The sequence below is a fragment of the Agrilus planipennis genome, unplaced genomic scaffold, assembly GCF_000699045.2.
Source record: "Agrilus planipennis isolate EAB-ADULT unplaced genomic scaffold, Apla_2.0 scaffold228, whole genome shotgun sequence".
In the NCBI taxonomy this organism is placed as follows: domain Eukaryota; kingdom Metazoa; phylum Arthropoda; class Insecta; order Coleoptera; family Buprestidae; genus Agrilus; species Agrilus planipennis.
Genome location: NW_020439016.1, coordinates 440117 through 459757, shown reverse-complemented (window position 1 = coordinate 459757; position 19641 = coordinate 440117). Strand labels below are relative to the sequence as shown.

Genomic DNA, 19641 nt, shown 5'->3' with positions numbered 1-19641 from the left:
AGTAGATTTGACATTTATTTATTTATTTATTAAAACCCAAGGAAAATGCAAATGTAAGAAAAAAATGCAAAAAAGTAAATTATTTATTTATTATTTTCTGCTAAAAGGCCGTCAGTGTGAACCTCAGGGGTTGAAACTGATTTATTTTTGTATTCATACGTGATCTAAGCTTTCTAACTTTGAAATAAGAAAATTAAACAATCTAAATCGATTATGTAAGAGTTAATTTATTAAATAATAAAAGCAATTATTAACAAAAAACCGTTATATATTAGTCAGTACATTAAAAGTAACATAACTTTTCTTAAATTGATATTCTAAGTAAAAGAATAGAAGTATTTACTAGAAAATACTACAAATGGCGCAGTGAACGCCATCTGTAGCACGATGCTGCATTTTAGGATTACGTAAAAGATCGAAATCGCGATCAGCGTCTGGCAGTTTCGACAGAATACAGACCACTTCGAATTATTTCAGAAGTATTTACTGTTTACCAATTCGAACTATCTACAAATAAAGTTAATAACTATTTCAATTAGAGAACAATTAGTCACGAGTACGTTTTTTCCGCTAGCTAAAGGCTTAAGTGGCAACTGATGCCTATATTTGTCCTTTTAAATCCCTATACTTTCCATGAAGGAAAAATTGAAAACACTTTCAAATGAAATAGTTTAACAAAGTAGCACACATGTATGAAGTACAGTATACGTTATAAATATAATGATTTAAATATCGCGATTTGAAATCAAAAGCCACTATAGATAGATTACTTACGTAATCGTATAAAATCATTCTATCTTGTGTGTATAATTAATCAAAGTTTTCATTCTTTAAGTAACTACTCTACGCATTAGTCCTTAATAAGATTTACTAAAGAACTTACACGCACTTTTTTTTAAGTTTAAAACTTATTTTCAATTATTATATCAAATATATTAAGTACCTACATACATATATAAAGTATGTCCATGTATGCAGCACTTAAAAGATTGTTTTCACCTTCCTATGCTCAATCGTTAAGAAAAAATTTACCGATCCTTGACGAAAATTTCTATTGGGGACCCGGATCTTCCCCGAAAGTTACAGATGAATCTATAAGACCGTTCAAAGTGGATATCAAGGAAGAGGTATGTCAATTTTATTTTTAAATTTTTTTGTAATTATTATTAGATACTACGTAATACCATTATTGAAACCGGTCGTTGTTTTTATTTATTGTTAAATTTTTATTATAGACTCCCAGAATTATTAATAGAGAATAAATAAGTACAACAGTACGTTTTATGAAATGTTTGCATTTATTATACAAAATAATTGGTTAGATGTATCTTTTTAAAGCTATGAAATTAAAAGAGCAAAATGAGTTTTGAAAATTGAAAATTAATGTAATATCCCCAATAAAAATAATAACCACAATACTTGTTATAACATTATGCCCACATTTAATAATTTTTATTGTCAAGAAATAAAAATAAAAATTGTTGTTTTACTATTTATAATTGGAAACACATAACTGCTTTGTTTAACTTTACTTTCCTTGTACGTATTATCAAAAATTGTCAAGTGTCTAAAAACCCAAAAGAAGTTAGGTAGGTTCTTATTATTTTATTTAATATATTCTTGATAATAAATAATAATAAAGTCTCACTTTCTGTAATTACTTATAAGGTTCTCAATGATTTGCAATTACGATTGAAAAACACCAGAAGATTTACACCTCCTTTGGAAAACATCGCACAGGAGTATGGCTTTAACACAAACCTCCTAAAAAACATAATCGACTTTTGGAAAGATGAGTACAACTGGAGAGAGCGTGAAATTTATTTAAATCAATTTCCTCAATTTAAAACTAATATACAGGTAAATGTTTTGTAATATTTTTTTTTACTTTTACAAACGTTGTAAAGAGACAAATTTCTTGTTTCAATAAAAAAAATAAAGTTGAATTTAATTTGAAGCGCCTCGCCTGCCTTAAGATAAATTTGGTTGTTACTTAAAGCACGCGTCTTACGACTGCATCTAAGTAAAGGACAAATTTTCATCATTTATTTATTGTATATTTTATTTCAATATGTTAATTGAAAAAACAGTACTGTATAAAAATAAATAAAAGTAAAACAAAAATACTGGTATGCAAGGGAAGAAAAAGTAGGGAAAGAGCGAATATGAAGATAGGAGACTATAAATTAGAAGAAGTGGCTGATTTTAGGTATCTAAGAAGTCAGATAAGTCAGTACCGAAGAAGTAGCAGGAATACAAGGCAGATAAGAGCGCAGGGTCGAGTTGCCTTCAATAAAAAGAAGTCACTTCTATGTTCGCAAACGGTTAATTTAGATATTCGAAAAAGATTGTTAAAGGTGGATGTACGGGTGCGAAACATGGACGGTGGACGCGGCGGAAAACGAAAGGTTGGAAGCGTTCGAAATGTGGTGTTACAAGCGAATGATGAGGATACCGTGGATAGAGAAGGTTAGAAATGAAGAGATATTAGAAAGAATACGAGAACAGAGGACTCTATTAGGCAGGATAAGTTCGTAGGACACCTTCTCAGACATGAAGGTCTAGTCAGAGACATATTAAAGGCTAAAAGGGAGTTAGGAGGGATAGAGGTAGGCCTAGATTAGATTACTGTTCGCAAATACTTAAGGATGTGGGTTATTCTAGTTTTAAGGAAATGCAAAGATTAGCTCAGGATAGGAAAGAGTGGAGGTGCGTGTTCAACCAAACTTAAGACTGACGAGCTTATGATGATGATGTTTATGATACTATTATCACCTTTTTAGGGTTTAGACATTCACTATCTGCACGTCAAGCCTACATCTTTACCCAGTCATATAGAAATCTACCCTTTGCTAATTTTACATGGATGGCCAGGAAGTGTAAGAGAATTCTACAATTTGATTCCCTTACTTACGAAACCCATGGATGGAAAAAACTTTGCCTTTGAGGTGATCGCGCCATCAATCCCCGGCTATGCCTTTTCAGATGCCTCTGCCAAACCTGGGTTTGCAGTACCTCACGCTGCAGTTGCTTTTATGAATTTAATGAAAAGATTAGGATTTGACAGGTAAATGCCTAATGATAAATAGAGACATGATTAATTTATCGACAATCTTAGTTTTCTATTTCACTTTTCGTCATTTACTTCTAATTATTTTTCCTTCTGATGCATCAGCTTTTATTAAACGCTTGGCATATCGGTTCTTTATTGGGGATTGAATCAGTTCACAGTGGCTATCTTGGGATCCTCGTCGTTCTCGAAGCGTTGTTCAGAAAGAAGTCACTGCTTGTGCAAGAACAGGAAATAGGTAGGGACTGTAGTTCAAAGTTCCCAACAAAAGTCTTGGATCTTCTGCTTGGTTGTAGCAGCGGTTCACTTTTTGTCATTTACTTCTAATTATTTTTCCTTCTGATGCATCAGCTTCTTTAAACACTCGGCATAGCGGTTCTTTATTGGAAATTGAATCAGTTCACAGTGGCTATCTTGAGATTCTCGTTGTTCTCGAAGCGTTGTTCACAAAGAAGTCACTGCTAGTGCAAGAACAGGAAATAGGTAGGGACTGTAGTTCGAAGTTTGCAACAAAAGTCTTATATCTTCTACTTAGCGGTATGTATTCGAGCATTGAATTCCCGACGACAGTTTCCCTCGCCTACGATTTTTGATCGAACTTCACAGTTTGGTAGTCATCATTTTCCAAGTCGAGTACAAAGAAAGCTTAATTTTTTTCGATTTTGGTAAATTTGAACGGTGCCACTGTTTTGGCTATTGTTTGGTTTCTAATGTGTCTTACATAACGATACACAATACTCTTTGTGTTCGTCGTTGAGCATTTTCGGTATTCACCTCCATCAAGAGGTAATTTATCAGCAAGGGTACAATTGTCAATTGTCTATCAGATCGGGGCTTTTGTTTCACCTGTTCAACGAGTTCATTGGTCTGAAAACTGAGCCTACCACTCTCGACATCACTGTCTAACCTTTCCTTCACTCACTGAAGTTGTTCCAGTAACGAGACATAATTCCTTATCAATTTGAGATGTTGAAGATCTTTTTGCAGACTAAAAACGACACACGGCTCTCACTTCTCAATTGATGGAATCAAAGATTTTCGCAAGATCTGCACTCACTGACTAGGAAACGATAATCATTTACAAGCCTCCGTAAACATTCAGTAGTTTGTACTATTCCTTTACTGATAATTTTGTTCAGACTCACTAATTTTTAAATATAGGGAAACAGCCCTTATTTTATAAACACGCTTTGTACATCAAAACAGCAACTTTTGCCATTTCTAATGATAAAAATGTCTAATACGTCTAAATAATGAGTAAGCAACTTTAAAAAGTTTTTTCGTCATTAAGGTACTACCTCCAAGGTGGTGATTGGGGCAGTCAAATAACTACGTCGTTGGTTTCTCAATACCCAAAAAATGTCCTTGGTTTGCACATTAATATGTGCATTTCGTTGATGAGTGTCACCCTATGGAAAATAATTTTGGGCAGCTTTTGGCCAAGCATTGTAGGAATTAGCAAAGAAGATCAGAGCAAAATGATGTATCCATTGAGCAGAATATTTAAATCATTACTTGCCGAAACTGGATATTACCATATTCAAGCAACAAAACCAGACACAATAGGTAAACAAAAAACACTGAGGCAGTCTTGCTTTACTCATCATTAACTCGTACTAAAACTGTCCAAGAAATGATTTGATCAAACAGAACCAGAAGTGATGATGGAACATTGTGATATACCTTTTTATAATTTAATATTTATAGGTACAGCATTGAATGATTCTCCAGCAGGATTAGCCGCATATATTTTGGAAAAGTTTTCCACCGGTACAAATCCCAACTATAGGGCCCTTGAAGACGGCGGGCTCCTGGAAAAGTTTACCTATACGGACTTACTAGACAACGTAATGTTGTATTGGGTGACAAATTCTGCTACGACAGCCGCAAGATTTTATGCAGAACAATACAGCAAAGAAAACCGTAGGGTAAACATTGACAGGTATGTATCATATTTTTTAAAAACATCTACAAATCTACATAAATATGTACAGGTATTATAGAAAAGAATTGTCTAGATGTCTTTTCTTATCGTTTCGTTTGTTTTATTAGCAGCAGCTATAAATATCTTACAAACAATCTACATTAACTCACAGTTAGTTCTTAAAGGCAAACATTTTGAAAATCAGATAATGTTTTTACCAAAAAGACAAACGGAGGGCATAAGGAGATACGATTAAAAATAAATTAGTTTCATTTAAATTTTGATGCTCGGCAAAGACAGCTTATGCTATTTAGAAAGAATTTTCACTTAATTTTCAAATCTACTTTCCTTAGCAATCATCAAGGTACTCTTCTTGTTTACTGTTTCCTGATTAGCTTTTATTTTTTTATGTTAAAACTGCCATTATGTTTCTAAAATCTGTAGAAATTTATTGACTAATTTATATATTTGTATATTTTTTCTAACTGATTGAAATCTTTTATCGAATATGTTATGATTTTACTATTACTTTGCAGTTTTCAATTGCCAAAAGAAGTACCAATCGCCTTTTTAAAAGCTCCTTACGAAATTATGTACCAACCAGACAGTTTGTTACGAGATAGGTATCCTAACATTGTTCAAAGTACAGAGTTAACTCATGGGGGACATTTTTTGGCATTGGAAGAACCCCAAACACTTGCCGCTGACTTGTTTTCCGCTGTTGAAAAAATGAGGATTTCACGAAAGTAAATATTATTTTAAACAAATGTATACCCTGATGATTTGTTAATTTATTATAATATGTAACTCTAAGTTTAAGTATTTTTTGTCTTAAAGACTTAATTGCTGTAAAGGGATTTTTTGTATAATTATACGAATCTATGAATATGCATATCACCTTTTATATATGTTATTCCTCGTTCAATCAGTCTTAGCAGCAATATGACTAAATGAATTTTGACATTGAAAATTAGATTGCAGTGCATCCAAAAAGCAACCCAAATCTCATAGTCATCATCATAAAGTCGTCAGTCCTAAGACTGGTTGAACACGCACCTCCACTCCTTCCTATCCTGAGCTAATCTTCGCATTTGCTAAAAGTAATCTTGTTGCTTAGCCATTTTACAACCTTGTCTGACTCCCTTCCTAATATTTACTTCTCTGCGTTGCTTCTCCAGCTCTATAACTGCGTGTTACTCTTTATACAAACTAAGTATCACTCTTCTATCTTTGTAACTCATCCCTACATTTTTAAGTATGTTTAACATCTTGTCCCATTCAACATTGTCAAAAGCTTTTTCTAAATCTACAAATCCTATGTACACACTCTTTCCTATTTCTATCATTTTCTCTATAGTTACACGTAAAGCTAAAATAGCCTCCCGCGTTCCTATATTTCTTCTAAACCCAAATTGATCTTCCCCTAATAGTTCTTCCGCCCTTTTTCCTTCTTTCTCTGTACAATTCTAGTTAAGATTTTTGTCACATGGGAAGCTAAGCCAATTGTTCTAAATGTCTCGCACCCATCCGCACCCCTCTTTTTAGGAATGGTTACTACCACGTTCCGTTTATAATCGTCAGGGACTTTCCCCGTGTCGTAAATGTGACTAACTAACTTAAACGTATGATCTCTAGTCTCTTGTCCTACATCTGATAGTAACAATAAATTACTAAACATAAACTTATACTGTTCGTATTAAATTCTATTAAGTTTAAAAAACATTTCTGACTATAAATATTTTTTTTGGAATTTGTCTTAGATTTAGAATTTTAAGAGATTTTCTCCATACATTCTTTGGACATACTTACTGTCTAAAATTTTTGCAGTACATACTATGAGTATGACCTTTCAAAAAAAATGAAGTGAATAGGTACTGATAACACAACACGCAACAAATTTTCTTTCCGTGCTCGCCCAGTACTGAGTTCACCAAACGTGACCTTATGGAAACTTGCAAACCTATAAGCGTTGAACCACGCGGTATCCGCTTCGTGTGGAACTAGCCTTATGCAATAAAATAGCAAATCACTGTTTTCAGTTTTACATTACAATTTTTCACGTTTTTCGTTTTATTAAAAGAATACTTTGCATTAAAATGATACAATTGGATACAACTTTACAAGACAAGATATAAATTAATAAATAACCGTCATGTCATGGTCAACAACGTCGTCAATTTAATTCACTTTAAAAAGAATGAATTGCAATTGTAGGACGTAAAGAACGGCGAGAATAACAACTTACAAGGTATTTAATAATAATAAATACGTAATTGTGCTTACGACTCTCAAAAACTTTCAAACATTCTTTCATAGGACAGTCAGTACGTCGAGATCTCACCGCAATTACAGTAGATGCAACAGAAATAGAAATAAAACAAAACGGGAAATAGTTATTTATCAGAAATCATTTATCTGTAAACTACGTAATAATAAGCGTGCCAATAATGGATTACATACATACATTCGATATCGATTCTCGTTATTATTAAACGACTTATCAGCACAGTTTTATGTGAAATGTGTTTCAAGTCACAGTTATGTATTAAACAAAACAACGCAGTCACCTGTTTCTTGTTACAAGTCTAGTGAGTGATTGTAAAGTGGGCCACAAGAATCCTGCATCGTGAAAAACCTGTTCTTAAGTTCCACACCCGCGCACAATGGAGAAAAGTAAATTGTTGGATAAAAAGAAGCATAAATCGCCAGGTTTGAAAGTGTACTATATGCCCTTTGGATTCAGATCGCACAATAGGCATCATAAACACAAAAAAGACAAATATTATGTGCACCATGGATACAAAGAAACTGGTCATAAGACTAGGTTAGTACAATTTTTTATTTTTATATTCAAATATGTACCTAGCGTAATTGTTCTTAACTAATTGAAATGACTATTATCGGGTGGATATTAAAAACAAGAGCTACGAATGTATTTCAACTTAAATATTTTAAGTAATTGCAAATTTTTTATCTAAACAATATAAAATAAACTGCATACGTAACTAAGGATTTCGTCTGATTTTTTTTCTTACATTGAAGTGTAAATATCAAGTATTATACCACAACTTAATTATGTATCTAGTACCTACGGCTGGATAAATCATCCGATTAATCGATTATTGTCAGTTTTCAAAACAAATCGATATTAACCGCTATAAATCGATATAAAATGTAATAATCGCCTATCCCTACTCTTTTCATCACTGGGTTTTTCTCACCCGTTGGTTTAATTTGCCTCTCCTATTCATTCGGATCATCCAGAGGAAGGTCTTAAGTCTGTCACTATCGTTTCCCTTGTGTCTCATTATTATGCGCTTCTATGTGCTCTCCTCCTGTGTATTTACTTATGTATTTATGTATGAACATAAGAAAATGAAATGGAAATGAAGCCATTTGCTTATATACATAGTCATTTTAATGGTCAATCAATTCCAAAATATCGTACCATCAGCTATCTCAGTGGCTCTGATTTCAGTTACAAGGAAAAGTTCGTTTATTGTGATTTTCATCCTGTAATATCTTTTAAACTGTTTAATAAAGTCGGATGAAGTTTTATGAAACACGAACCCGATTTTTTTGAATTTTTCTTTCTATATTTGGAGCATCAAAGAACATCTCTCAAAAACTATTAAACTGAATTTTGATCGCCTGTTGTTTCGGCTGTGCAATCGTCGTATACCAAGAAAGGCTTTAGTACTTATAACAATGCACCATGTTTTCTTTGTTTTATTATGTTTTTAGGTATTTTACAAGCAAATACATACATATATCATTACTTCAGATTCGGATAATTTTATAAATCGTTATGGATTGTATGAAATAAAAATAAAATAAGTATTTTCGCAAAAACAATCAAGTTGCATTAGGTGCTTAATCATGGTTTTGTCTAGTTCATTTCCGTTTACGACGATGTGTGCATTTTATGATTGAAATGATCCATTACTTTATTTACTTAATTATCGTCGTTTAATGAACTTACTGTTGTATACGCTTAATATAATATATAATAAAGAACAGTTTTCAGTTATATAGATATGCATTTCATAATTAGGTATTTTAAGAAATCTTTTTATTTATCTATACACACTTGATATAATAAATCAATAAGGGTTTTTTTGTATAAAATAGTATAAAATAGTTAATAAATTACATACTTTTTGGCCTGAATACGTCTATAAAAAAACCAATACCTATCGAACTTCCGCTTATTTTTCTACGAAATTGGAAAATTGAAAACGCAAACTATTTTGTTTTCTTACTACTCAAGCAATAGTTTTCTAGACTCTAATTATAAAATGTACTTACTCCACACAAAAACCATTGTGTATGCAAATTGTTTAATTAATAATAACCTGATTTTTTCAATGGATTATAAAATGTCAATGTACCCAAATTATGTAATAAATAGTAAAAGAAGTTTACTTTGCGTTACAAATAAATCATAAAATATTGCTTAAGAAATTTCGCATTTTTGTCTGTATTACTTAAAAGCTAGACTTTAAATTCCGTATAAAAAATGCGTATGTATCTGCACAAATCATTCTTTAAACTGGTTTCGCCTAATTTTACCAGAGATTAGTGATCACCAAATAAATTAATGTTGATCTTGCAGTCTCGATTTTGATCTCGTGAAAATGCATGCGTTTTTTTTTAAGGAAAAAAGGAGTTGGTTGTGAAAATATATTGCTTCTTTTAGCAGAATATATGGAGATAGACACACTAATACTTTTCCAAATTATAAGGAGTCATTAGGATGGAAACTGTGCATCACAAGAAAGATCAAAACAATGAAGAATGACTTTGCTGAACGATTTGATCAGTTCAAAATAAATAAGCCTTCCTTGGCTTTCATTGTAAATTCTCTCAAAGCAAACAGCAAAGAACTAAATTTTACTCTATTTAATGTCAATGCTGGTTCATTTGAAATCCAATTACTAGATATAAAAAGCAAAAGTTTGTGGAATTCGAAATTTACGAGTCTAAGTAGTAACTTAGAAAAGCTGGAAAGGCAGAAATGTCTTTTGATATCTCGGCGTAAGTGAACAGCTCTGAAAGTGATGCCTAAGCCTGAAACACTAATTTTAGATACCTGGAATAATCTTCCGGAAGGTTATGGCCAAATAAAAGAAAGAATACTTACTCTACTCATGATCCATTGAGTCAACGTATTTGTAGAGACATGTTTTCTCTTCTATTAACTTAATAAAAGTCGAGCTAAGAAGCCAAATAACTAATCATAATTTACAGTTAAGTCTTAATCTAAAATCTACTACTTATGTGCTAGACTTCCCAAAACTTTCTAGAGAAATGCAAAGCCACCGTTGGCATTGCTTTTTCAATATAATTTCAGTCTTGTTTAGCAAAATATAAATTGAAAGGGTAACTTCATGTTATAAACATTATTGTTATTGCAACTAAAGCCTACGAAATACTACAAAAGGTTTACGACAATCACTACTTACCAAGTGATATACTGTCTTTAGAATGTGAAAAGTTGAATTAATAGTCAAATATTTTCTTTCGCAAAATATTAATAATAATTAATTAATCTTAATTAATTGGTGATGGATTGCATTTTTTCCTTTATTTCTGCCTTAACGGTAACATACCCGGTTGGTTTTTATTTCTTGTACATCAGTACCAAATCATGTACAGTTTTATCTGTACCTACCTATAATACATTAATTTGATCTTTACACTTTTCAAACATTTAAACTTCAAATACACAGTAAACAACAGTCATAATGTGAATACATTCTTAACATTTTACGTCAGCTAGTAATATGTGAACATTTTTATAAGATTCTTAATACTTGTGAAGGTTAAATTTTTTGATTTGTTTGCCTACAAAGACAGGACTTCTGACTAGGTCATTTTCTTTGTAGCTGTAACAGGTACAATAAATAACAAACGAATCACTTTTGTGAAGTGAAAAGATTAGGTAGATCCTTTTTAGGGTTCCGTATCTCTCAATGCAAAATCTTTATATAATCGCTTTTTTCATTGACTTTAGCATATATTTTTTGATATCCTAGAAATTTAAAATTGGACATGAATGATAATTTCAGTGCATGTTGAGGAAATTTTTAAAATCATTGATTTCAACAATAACTCTTATTCGAAATATATAATGCGGTGTTTATCCTCTATCCTTTCTTCAGTCATCAATATGACTAGATTCCTGATGTCTCAATCAATGTTTTTACTGTAAACCAGGGATGTAGCTACTGTTGACGCTTTTTCAATTCATTCGCTTCGAGATTGGTTTTTTGGATTGATTCGTATAGATAAATTCCAATAATTTTACAAAATTAAATAATTAGCGCCTTAGTTAAGTATTGAAATAAATGTACGTTTCAATTAGTGGCGACTAACAGTTTTTGTTATTTTATTTGTATAATATTATAAATGCCTTCTAACTTTAACTGAAGAGAGCCCTAAAAATTCTAAACATCTTGGAAATAGATAATCTAATCGATATTGTTTTCTGGGTTCAATGTCAAGCTAAAGAAACTATGGATTCCATTTCTTTCTCTTAATACAGTGTGATAAGAAACAAAATGGGGTTGTAAATATTTTGATATAAATTAATTAATGTTGATTGGACATCAATAAAATTATGTGCAACCCTATTTTGGCTCTGATCTTTCACGCTAAACAAACTATTTTGGCATCTTTCTCTTTCTCAATTAAAACGGGGGACAAAGACAAATAAGGCAGCATATAGATGAATTATTTGTTGGTGAACTGAAGAAACTATAACACAAAGATTGAAAAACTATATCTCAATCACTTCAAAAAGAAAAATATCAATCATACTCAATCTTCGCAGCTGACGATATAGTGCAAACACCACTATTAGTCTAGAAAAACTCCAATATTTAAAAAATGAGTAAATGCCTGTAAGGTTTTCTTAAAAAATAATTTATACTTATGTAAATGTAGAAAATTAAATAGGTACCAACTACAAGAAAATAAGTATTTTGCGTTTAACATTTAAAATACAAAAGGGAAATCTATTTTGTATTTTACATTTGAAATAACAAATCAAAAAAGTATTTGCATTTTGTACTTAAATACTTTTAAAAAACCATTTTGCATATCTCTAGATGAAACCCATCTTTTTTTGGTAATTTTCACCGTGAAAAATGTCTAGATCCTGATTTCAATTACAAACGATTGCAAAGACGCTTAAGATTTCAATTTGCTGACAAAAGACTAAATTTATACAACTGTCAAAAAGCACCCAGCAGAAAATTGAGTTCACGTTCGCCGTTTTTCCGTAAAACGTAAAAATAAAAAAACAACAAAAATGTTACTATAACAAAATGGAAGTGTTAAATAAATTGTTTTCACTATTTCATTTCCATCAAGAACCAGCTAAATTGGAATATTAAAGGCATTTGTGTTTCATCAGAAGAAATCCCTCCGAAATGTCCCAATACGTACCGCGGTAAGATATTTTATTTTGTTTCGCCGGAAAAATTAACAAAACCCCCGAAAGGTGCTTAATAACAAAATAATAATGCGCAATCCTCTTTTATGTCAAAGTGACATTTGTGATAGGCCTAAAGTAAAATAAATACAAACACATGCTAATGAGTTTCAACACAATTTCTTCTTACATCGTCGTATACAGTTATCCAAATGAAGAAGATTGCTGCAGGTAAACATTTTATTCATTTTGTTTCTACAATCTTACTGGATTTAATCTTTATTACGTTAAATAATTTCGGTCAAGACCTACGTATTAATTTCGCGTAAAGTATAAGTCTTTTTGAAGGTTAAACAGATAATTATGATAAGAGTAACAATGAGGCATGATTATACCATACCTAATTAAATGTACTTTTGTTAAACCGATGTTTAAAAATTAGACTCAAACCTCATGTTTATTTCCTTCCCTGGTGCATAAGTATACTACTTTTCACAACACCTCGAACAAAACCCGCATAATTTTGTATTAGGCATTAGATATTCCAGAAATGCTTATATTTACCAGTATGTGAGGAAGTGTTGACACAAGCTATAAATATAGGGATGGGGAACAGATGCAAGGGAATGATAAGGGGAGAGGATCTAACGATATGGGGCTGAGAGAGATTTTGTACATAGATGAGAGACTAGTAAGGGATATGAGTGCCAAGGTATTTAGAAGGTGGGAGGGAAGTAAGCGTTCTAGCAAAATTTAGGACAAGGAATGGGTGTAAGGAATGTATGTAAATATTCGAAGAAGGACGAGGACAGACTGTGTAGAATATGTTTGGAGCTCGGCGTTGCACGGGTGCAAAACGTAGATAGTGGGCGCGACGGAAAAGAAAAGGTTAGAAAAGTTCGAAATGTGGTGTTATAGGCTGATGATGAGGATATCGTGGGTAGAAAAGGTTAGAAATGAAGAGGTATTAGAAAGAATAGGAGAACAAAGGACTCTATTGAAGTCAATTTGACGAGATAGGTTAGTAGGACACCTTCTGAGGCATGAAGGTCTAGTCAGAGACATATTAGAGGCAGAAACGGAAGTTAGGAGGGGTAAAGGTAGACCTAGATTAGATTACTGTTGGCAAGTAGTTAAGGATGTGGGTTGTTCTAGTTTTAAGGAAATGCGATGTTTGGCTCAGAATAGGAAAGAGTGGAGGTGCGTGTCCAACCAGTCTTAGGACTGACGACCTTACGATGATGAAAACTGGGAAAGAATGCCACGAATGAGGATGGAAGTCGGTTGAACCGACTTGAAAAAATTTAAGGAATAGAAGTCCTTTTTGTTTTTAGGACAGTTTCAAATTTTAATTTTTGCAAATAGCAGTGCATCTTGAATTAAGTGAAGTTGCATGCGTTTTAAATTTTGCAATCAGGTTATTTCTGGTTGGGGGTGGGGGGTATCAGACCTAAGTCTGAGCTTTCAATGCATGAGCCATGACTCACACAGGTCCACCGTACAGTCCCTGGATAGAATTGTTATTTAGTTTAGGTCGTATGGACGTAGATAGGTCGGACCCAGGGGCCACTCCCCCCTAGCAAGCTCATTGCTCCCCCTAGAAAAGGCTCTAACGAGTCACGATATCGGCACAAAGTTTAGAAACAGAAACGAAACAAATTAAACCTGTTCATACCTATAAACTCACAACTATTGAAAATCTGCCCCCCCACCCCTAAGAAAAATCTTTCGCTTCGCCCACTGCATTTTAAAAAAAAGCGACGTCTGTACATATGTATATATATATATATAACATTATAGTAACTTTTGTTGCGGTTCAACATTTTTTCTATTGTTCTTCATAAAACGGTCGGTAGTGTATCATTTGTATACCTCGGTGCACCCACGGTGTACCTCCATCGTCAACGCCAACTTGACCCCAGCAGCCAGGTGATCGTCAGTCTCCGTTTCGCAGTCGAAACCAAAACGAAGAGCAACTTTTAATTCCTCCTTATAATGTAGTTATGCACAGTTTACGTCAACTTTTCTCAGGTAAATGCTTAACGTATATGGTCGGATAATTGTGGGCACAGTCTTTGTTCGCGAACCTTTGATGTCTGCAGTGCCAATTAATGTTACAGAGGGGGACTTAAATTAAAGTGTAGGGGATGGGCGACTGACGAATGGATGACCGGAGTGCAGTGACTTAAATTAAGTAGGTACTACATAAGTTTTTTCATGCCGACAGTGCTCATTCTCATATAAGTAAGTAAAACGACGAATGTTACTTTACGGTTCGATGGGCATTAACGATACGACAATGATCATGGCGTGTTGGATCACTTATGTTGTAGTGTGTTATGCTCTCGAGAATTTTGTTATGTAAGTTAGGAATGTTTTACAAGAAAGTTACCCATTTGCATGAACTGGTGTTAAGTAATTAACAGAAGAAAGAAACAAATCCCATACTAGTTTTTCTTCCAACATATCGAATCTTTTTAATTGAATCACTAACGATAAGTAATTTATATTCATTAAAATTGCTCACATTATTATTACTATTATGAAGAATTATAACGTGTTTGATATGTAACAACAAACATTAGCGCAAACAACTTCAAACAAATGTTCAACCCCAACACAAAGCATTCGCGTTCGAGGTTCTACAATTTTTACCCTTAACGCACCATGTGGTCATATAAAAGCAGCAGATTATAGCAATTTTGATGTTGTTTTATTACAAAAGACTAAAACCTGTCCACAATAAAAAAAAAAGGAAAAAAAGGTACTTAACACCTTTTAGCTAATTCATGCTCAGCTTTGTTCTCGTCGACGTGAATTTTCATGCAACTGTTAAATCAATTGTGAATGGAGCTAGATAGGTAATTAATTTTGTTAATTAAAACCGCAAATTAACGACAATTGTAACAACTATGGGTACCTATTACATCCCGTACACTTTTTATTTTTTCGAGGTCATCAAAAGTCACAGTTTATTTTATTCCCAAAGTCTCACAAAAAAGTTACTTAAGTGATTCATTCAAACCGTTTCTTGTTTATTACAAATTATAAGGTATTTGCATAAATATGTAGTATATGATAATTATTAAAAAACAGTGAAAATTACTTTTTGAATTAATATCGTTAGTATCAGAATCGCATTTTATAATGCGTAAAAAAAGGTACATATTACGAACCTGAGAAGGATAACGTGACATGCAATAGTTATATTAAAATGTTACATGTTTCAGTATAATGTAATTCAAAGCAGGTAACATGTATTACATTCATAGTATATTATATTGCGTATAATATACTATGAATGTAATACATGTTACATTCATAGTATATTATATTGCGTATAATATACTATGAATGTATAACATGTATTACATTCATAGTATATTATATTGCGTATAATTTTGCGTGTTGTCACATAATACAATGTCAACGCTTCCCTGAATCATTCAACTACTTATGTAATCGCTATTATTTGATACAAATGTATGCACCTACATATGTTTGTATATTTTATAATAATAAGATAATAAATTCATAACCTATCTTNTAATAAAAATTTTACCCTCCATAAATTTTTCTTCTTTTTCTCTGGCAAACCCTCAGCAGGCACATTGACAGCAACAAAGTCATTATATTCACCAAACATTAGTAACATAAAGTGGTAAGATAGGTTCCCATTTTTTATGAGAAAGTTGCCAATCTATCTTGATTTACATAAACCAAAACCAGTATACCTTGAAATATGCAAACGATTTTTATAAGCACAAATATCTAATTTGATCTATCAATAACATTAGCTAAATTTGAAGTTATCTAACGTTCTTAGGTAATACTATTTTTGACAAGGGGAACTGATTTATTTAACTCCAAGTACGAAAATGGGAAAAAGACTTTGCAGTACTGATAAACTATTATCATTAGTGCTTGCCTTTTAAATCCAAAACACTATTTAAATCATAAACTCGTTTAGTCTTATCAGCAAATTAGTGGTTATCATATTGTTAATTATAGCCAAAACAAATATACCTATGTATGTATGTTCCATAAAAATGTAATCATAGTGTATCATAAACAATTTCAAAAATACAGAATCAGAAAAATTTTAATGTTAACTTTTGGGTAATTTTCCAATGAATTTTTTCAATTTTTACGAACTTTAAGCAATTGCGATTGTGGATAATTTAATAATTTTATGACTTCATTATTATATTCATGTTAGTATCTGCCATAATATTAATATACATGCAGTAAAAGTACAAGAAATGGAGTAATAATATGTAACAACGTAAGTGGACGTTTTAAAATGATTCTTATAAGTCAAAAGTTACCGCTAATTAATTTAGAATTCTACATAATCGATTGCTAGGGTGAAAATAGTAAATTTTTTCAGTGCCATGATGTCCGGGGATTCCCCTAACTCGCAAAAGCATGAACTTTTCGAATTCAAAGAGGACCGCAAGCCTCCATCTCCTACAACGTCCAGAGACGCTGCAGTTCAAATTGAAAATGCCAATGCAAATAACACCGATCTCGCAGCGGCTTCCGCATTTTCCGACAAAGTTAACGATGAAGTTTCAAAGGAGCCGTATGCTAACGAAGTCCACGAACCACACAAAAATGAAGACGAAATACTTGCCACTGCCGAGGTATGTATTCCTTATTATTTTTACTCGATTTTGGGTTTAATAAATTTGTAGCGTTTTTTACTCAAAACAAGCAAAGTTTTTAAAAATATTCGTTTTCATTACAAAAGGGGTCAAGAATAGCAGTCACAATCTTTAATTTATTTACAAAACTATAGGAAAAAATACCAAATCTATCTACCATCGTAATTTGAAGGCCGATAAAATTAAAAATAATTTTGCAAATAAAAAAAAATAAAACAAAGTCTCTTACATTAATTTGTATTCTAAAGAAAAAACGCACGGATTAAAAATTATAACTTTTCGAAATTTTACATTAATTTCTATTTATACTACAGGAGGTTCCCCTTCGTACCGAAAAAAGGCAAAGTTCTGACGGAAACTACGTTTCCAGAAACGATAATTTGAACCGGTTGGACGGAATAACAATTAAACCAGTTAATAAAAAGGAAGAAACCGAGGAGGATGAAAGTTGCGGAATCAAGTGCCTTTATTACACTTTGCAGTGCTGTGAATGTACTATTATGTAAAAGAAATATTGGTGCTCTAATTTTATACCAAGTTGTGATACAAAAGACTTTTATATACATATAACGATATAACTCACTCTCATCAGTGCAATTTAGTTTATAATTTTCGTGACACGTGCCAGATGGTGTCTGTCTTTCTAATACAATTTATGAGAATCAACTACGATACCAGTCTACAAATATTATTCTGATAAAGCAATCGCTTTATCTAAATATTTGCAATAAATTTTTTTGTAAAATGTTTAGAAGAACTGTGCATACTTAACGCTAAAGAAATAAATTTTCTGAGTTACTTTGTAATTCAACATTATAATTTACTAGATAGACAACAAACTGACCCTAAAAATACTAATGAGGTAGTTCAAAAATTAATTGTATTAAAACTACAACAAAGTTAAGGGAATTTGGAGCTCATAAATTTTATTTTTGACTACCTCGCAATATGACGATGCTGACTTTGTTGAGGGGGGCTATATAAAAATTAAAATATTGCTGATAATTAAATCTACTTCAGTTAAAGTCGGACCTACATCCTGATAATCAGTATACTCCGTATACATGTATATTTTTCCAATTTTCCAATAATAAATTATACTTTAAAAACTTATAAAAGGTTGGTTTATAACATAAACGTTTTTGAAAAAATAATATAACATAAGCAAAACCGTCAAGAGAAATTTTGAGCCCAGGACTGCAAAATAATTAACCCACAAACATAAAGCTTGAAAGTTCATAATTTCATTATTAAAAAAATCCGAATATTCGGGCCCCCTGAAAAAAACTGGAATCAGGGGATTCCCCACTTTCCACCTTTTTCTCGACGATCCTATTTGTAACAAAAGTTTGTACTAATTGAATGTACAACTTGATAGATGTGATACCAAATGTTAAAAACGCTGAATTTAATTACAAACATCTTCACTAAAAAATTAGCTAAAATGTTAACTTACTTTGTGTGGAATCATTCAACTCTATCCTTGCGGCACATCACTTATTAGATATGGGATTTGCGTGAGCACAACACGCGTCCGCGTTAACTGAAACTGTTATAGTTAATTTATTAATTAGACCTTTTTGTTTAAAGTCACATAGCTTTAAATCGATTTTTAAGTAAAAGTGACTCTGTAAGGATTTAAGTTCGCCACAAAACACGAATAAACACATCATTTATTATAAAAAAAACGCGAATCCTTTAAACATTTAAATAAGCTTTAAAACACAATGTCTGTTGTAAGTTTATTCCCCGCACAACTGACGAATAATTTCCACCTAATATTGAACTAATTTCAGTATAAACTCCAGCCATACGTATTTGTATGCAAGTGTGAGCTCCGAAGTGAAAGGATAAAACTACCATCTTTTTTATTAGAGACCTTGACATTTTAATACTCGAAAACATGCGATAAGAGGACTGGGCAAAAAACGAAAGAATGTCTTCATTCCTAACCGAGGACCGAAAAAACACCATAAACTATGAAATGTACAATACAGGCCATATATATAATTCAAGATGACTAAAAGTGTAAAATGTATTAATTAATAGTCAAGTCAATTATTCCGATTTTCAATTGTGTATTAATTAATCCATAATTGTTAGTCAAATTGGGAACTGCAAGCTTTCCTACTTGTTTGTCCGCTAACTTCTAGATTAAGGTGATACAGTTTAAACTTTTCCCCCACTATCATTTATTNTAGAAGTGCTTATAAAAGCTATCAAAAGCAAGATAATTGTAAAAAACATATTCATCATGAAAGTCATACCACTTCAAGTTGGGGTAAGCTAAAAAATAAAAGGCTTACAGAAGAAGAGGAATTTCTAGAAATGCGAAGAAAAGAAAGAGAGTTTATTGGACTAGATTAAGGTGATACAGTTTAAACTTTTCCCCCACTATCATTTATTTTATTTTATTTAAAAATAATAATAATCCAATCCCCCCTACGAACTCGATTAGGTGGCCGAGTAGAGGGGGGACATTCGTTGCATGATTTCGTTACATAACAACTTGCATGAAACGAACTTATCTTACCTTGCGTAA

The 19641-nt window shown here is 32.2% G+C and overlaps 2 protein-coding genes across 4 annotated transcripts; both read left to right on the top strand.

The window, feature by feature from the left end:
* Positions 1-274: 274 nt before the first annotated feature.
* Positions 275-5882, top strand: LOC108740759 (juvenile hormone epoxide hydrolase 2). Its single transcript, XM_025976208.1, has 6 exons — positions 275-1127; positions 1669-1860; positions 2784-3067; positions 4362-4636; positions 4778-5012; positions 5531-5882. Exons 1-6 carry the CDS (start codon positions 963-965, stop codon positions 5742-5744), a joined length of 1365 nt encoding a protein of 454 aa, XP_025831993.1. The 5' UTR covers positions 275-962; the 3' UTR covers positions 5745-5882.
* Positions 5883-7304: 1422 nt separating this feature from the next.
* LOC108740737 lies at positions 7305-17910 on the top strand. Of its 3 annotated transcripts, none has more exons than XM_018475182.2 (3): positions 7305-7818; positions 16823-17078; positions 17414-17910. In XM_018475182.2, exons 1-3 carry the CDS (start codon positions 7658-7660, stop codon positions 17603-17605), a joined length of 609 nt encoding a protein of 202 aa, XP_018330684.1. In that variant the 5' UTR covers positions 7305-7657; the 3' UTR covers positions 17606-17910. The 3 variants fall into 3 exon arrangements, with proteins under 3 accessions (XP_018330684.1, XP_018330686.1, XP_018330685.1); XM_018475184.2 differs by lacking the exon at positions 7305-7818 and adding an exon at positions 12209-12450; XM_018475183.2 differs by lacking the exon at positions 7305-7818 and adding an exon at positions 14700-14793.
* The last annotated feature ends 1731 nt before the right edge of the window (positions 17911-19641 follow it).

Coding starts and splice junctions, on each gene's coding strand:
- LOC108740759 (XM_025976208.1), top strand. CDS start 963: ATGTCCATGTATGCAGCACTTAAAAGATTGTTTTCACCTTCCTATGCT. Junction 3,068..4,361: donor AAAAGATTAGGATTTGACAG/GTAAATGCCTAA, acceptor TTCGTCATTAAG/GTACTACCTCCAAGGTGGTG. Junction 5,013..5,530: donor CGTAGGGTAAACATTGACAG/GTATGTATCATA, acceptor ATTACTTTGCAG/TTTTCAATTGCCAAAAGAAG.
- LOC108740737 (XM_018475182.2), top strand. CDS start 7,658: ATGGAGAAAAGTAAATTGTTGGATAAAAAGAAGCATAAATCGCCAGGT. Junction 7,819..16,822: donor GAAACTGGTCATAAGACTAG/GTTAGTACAATT, acceptor AAATTTTTTCAG/TGCCATGATGTCCGGGGATT. Junction 17,079..17,413: donor AAATACTTGCCACTGCCGAG/GTATGTATTCCT, acceptor TTTATACTACAG/GAGGTTCCCCTTCGTACCGA.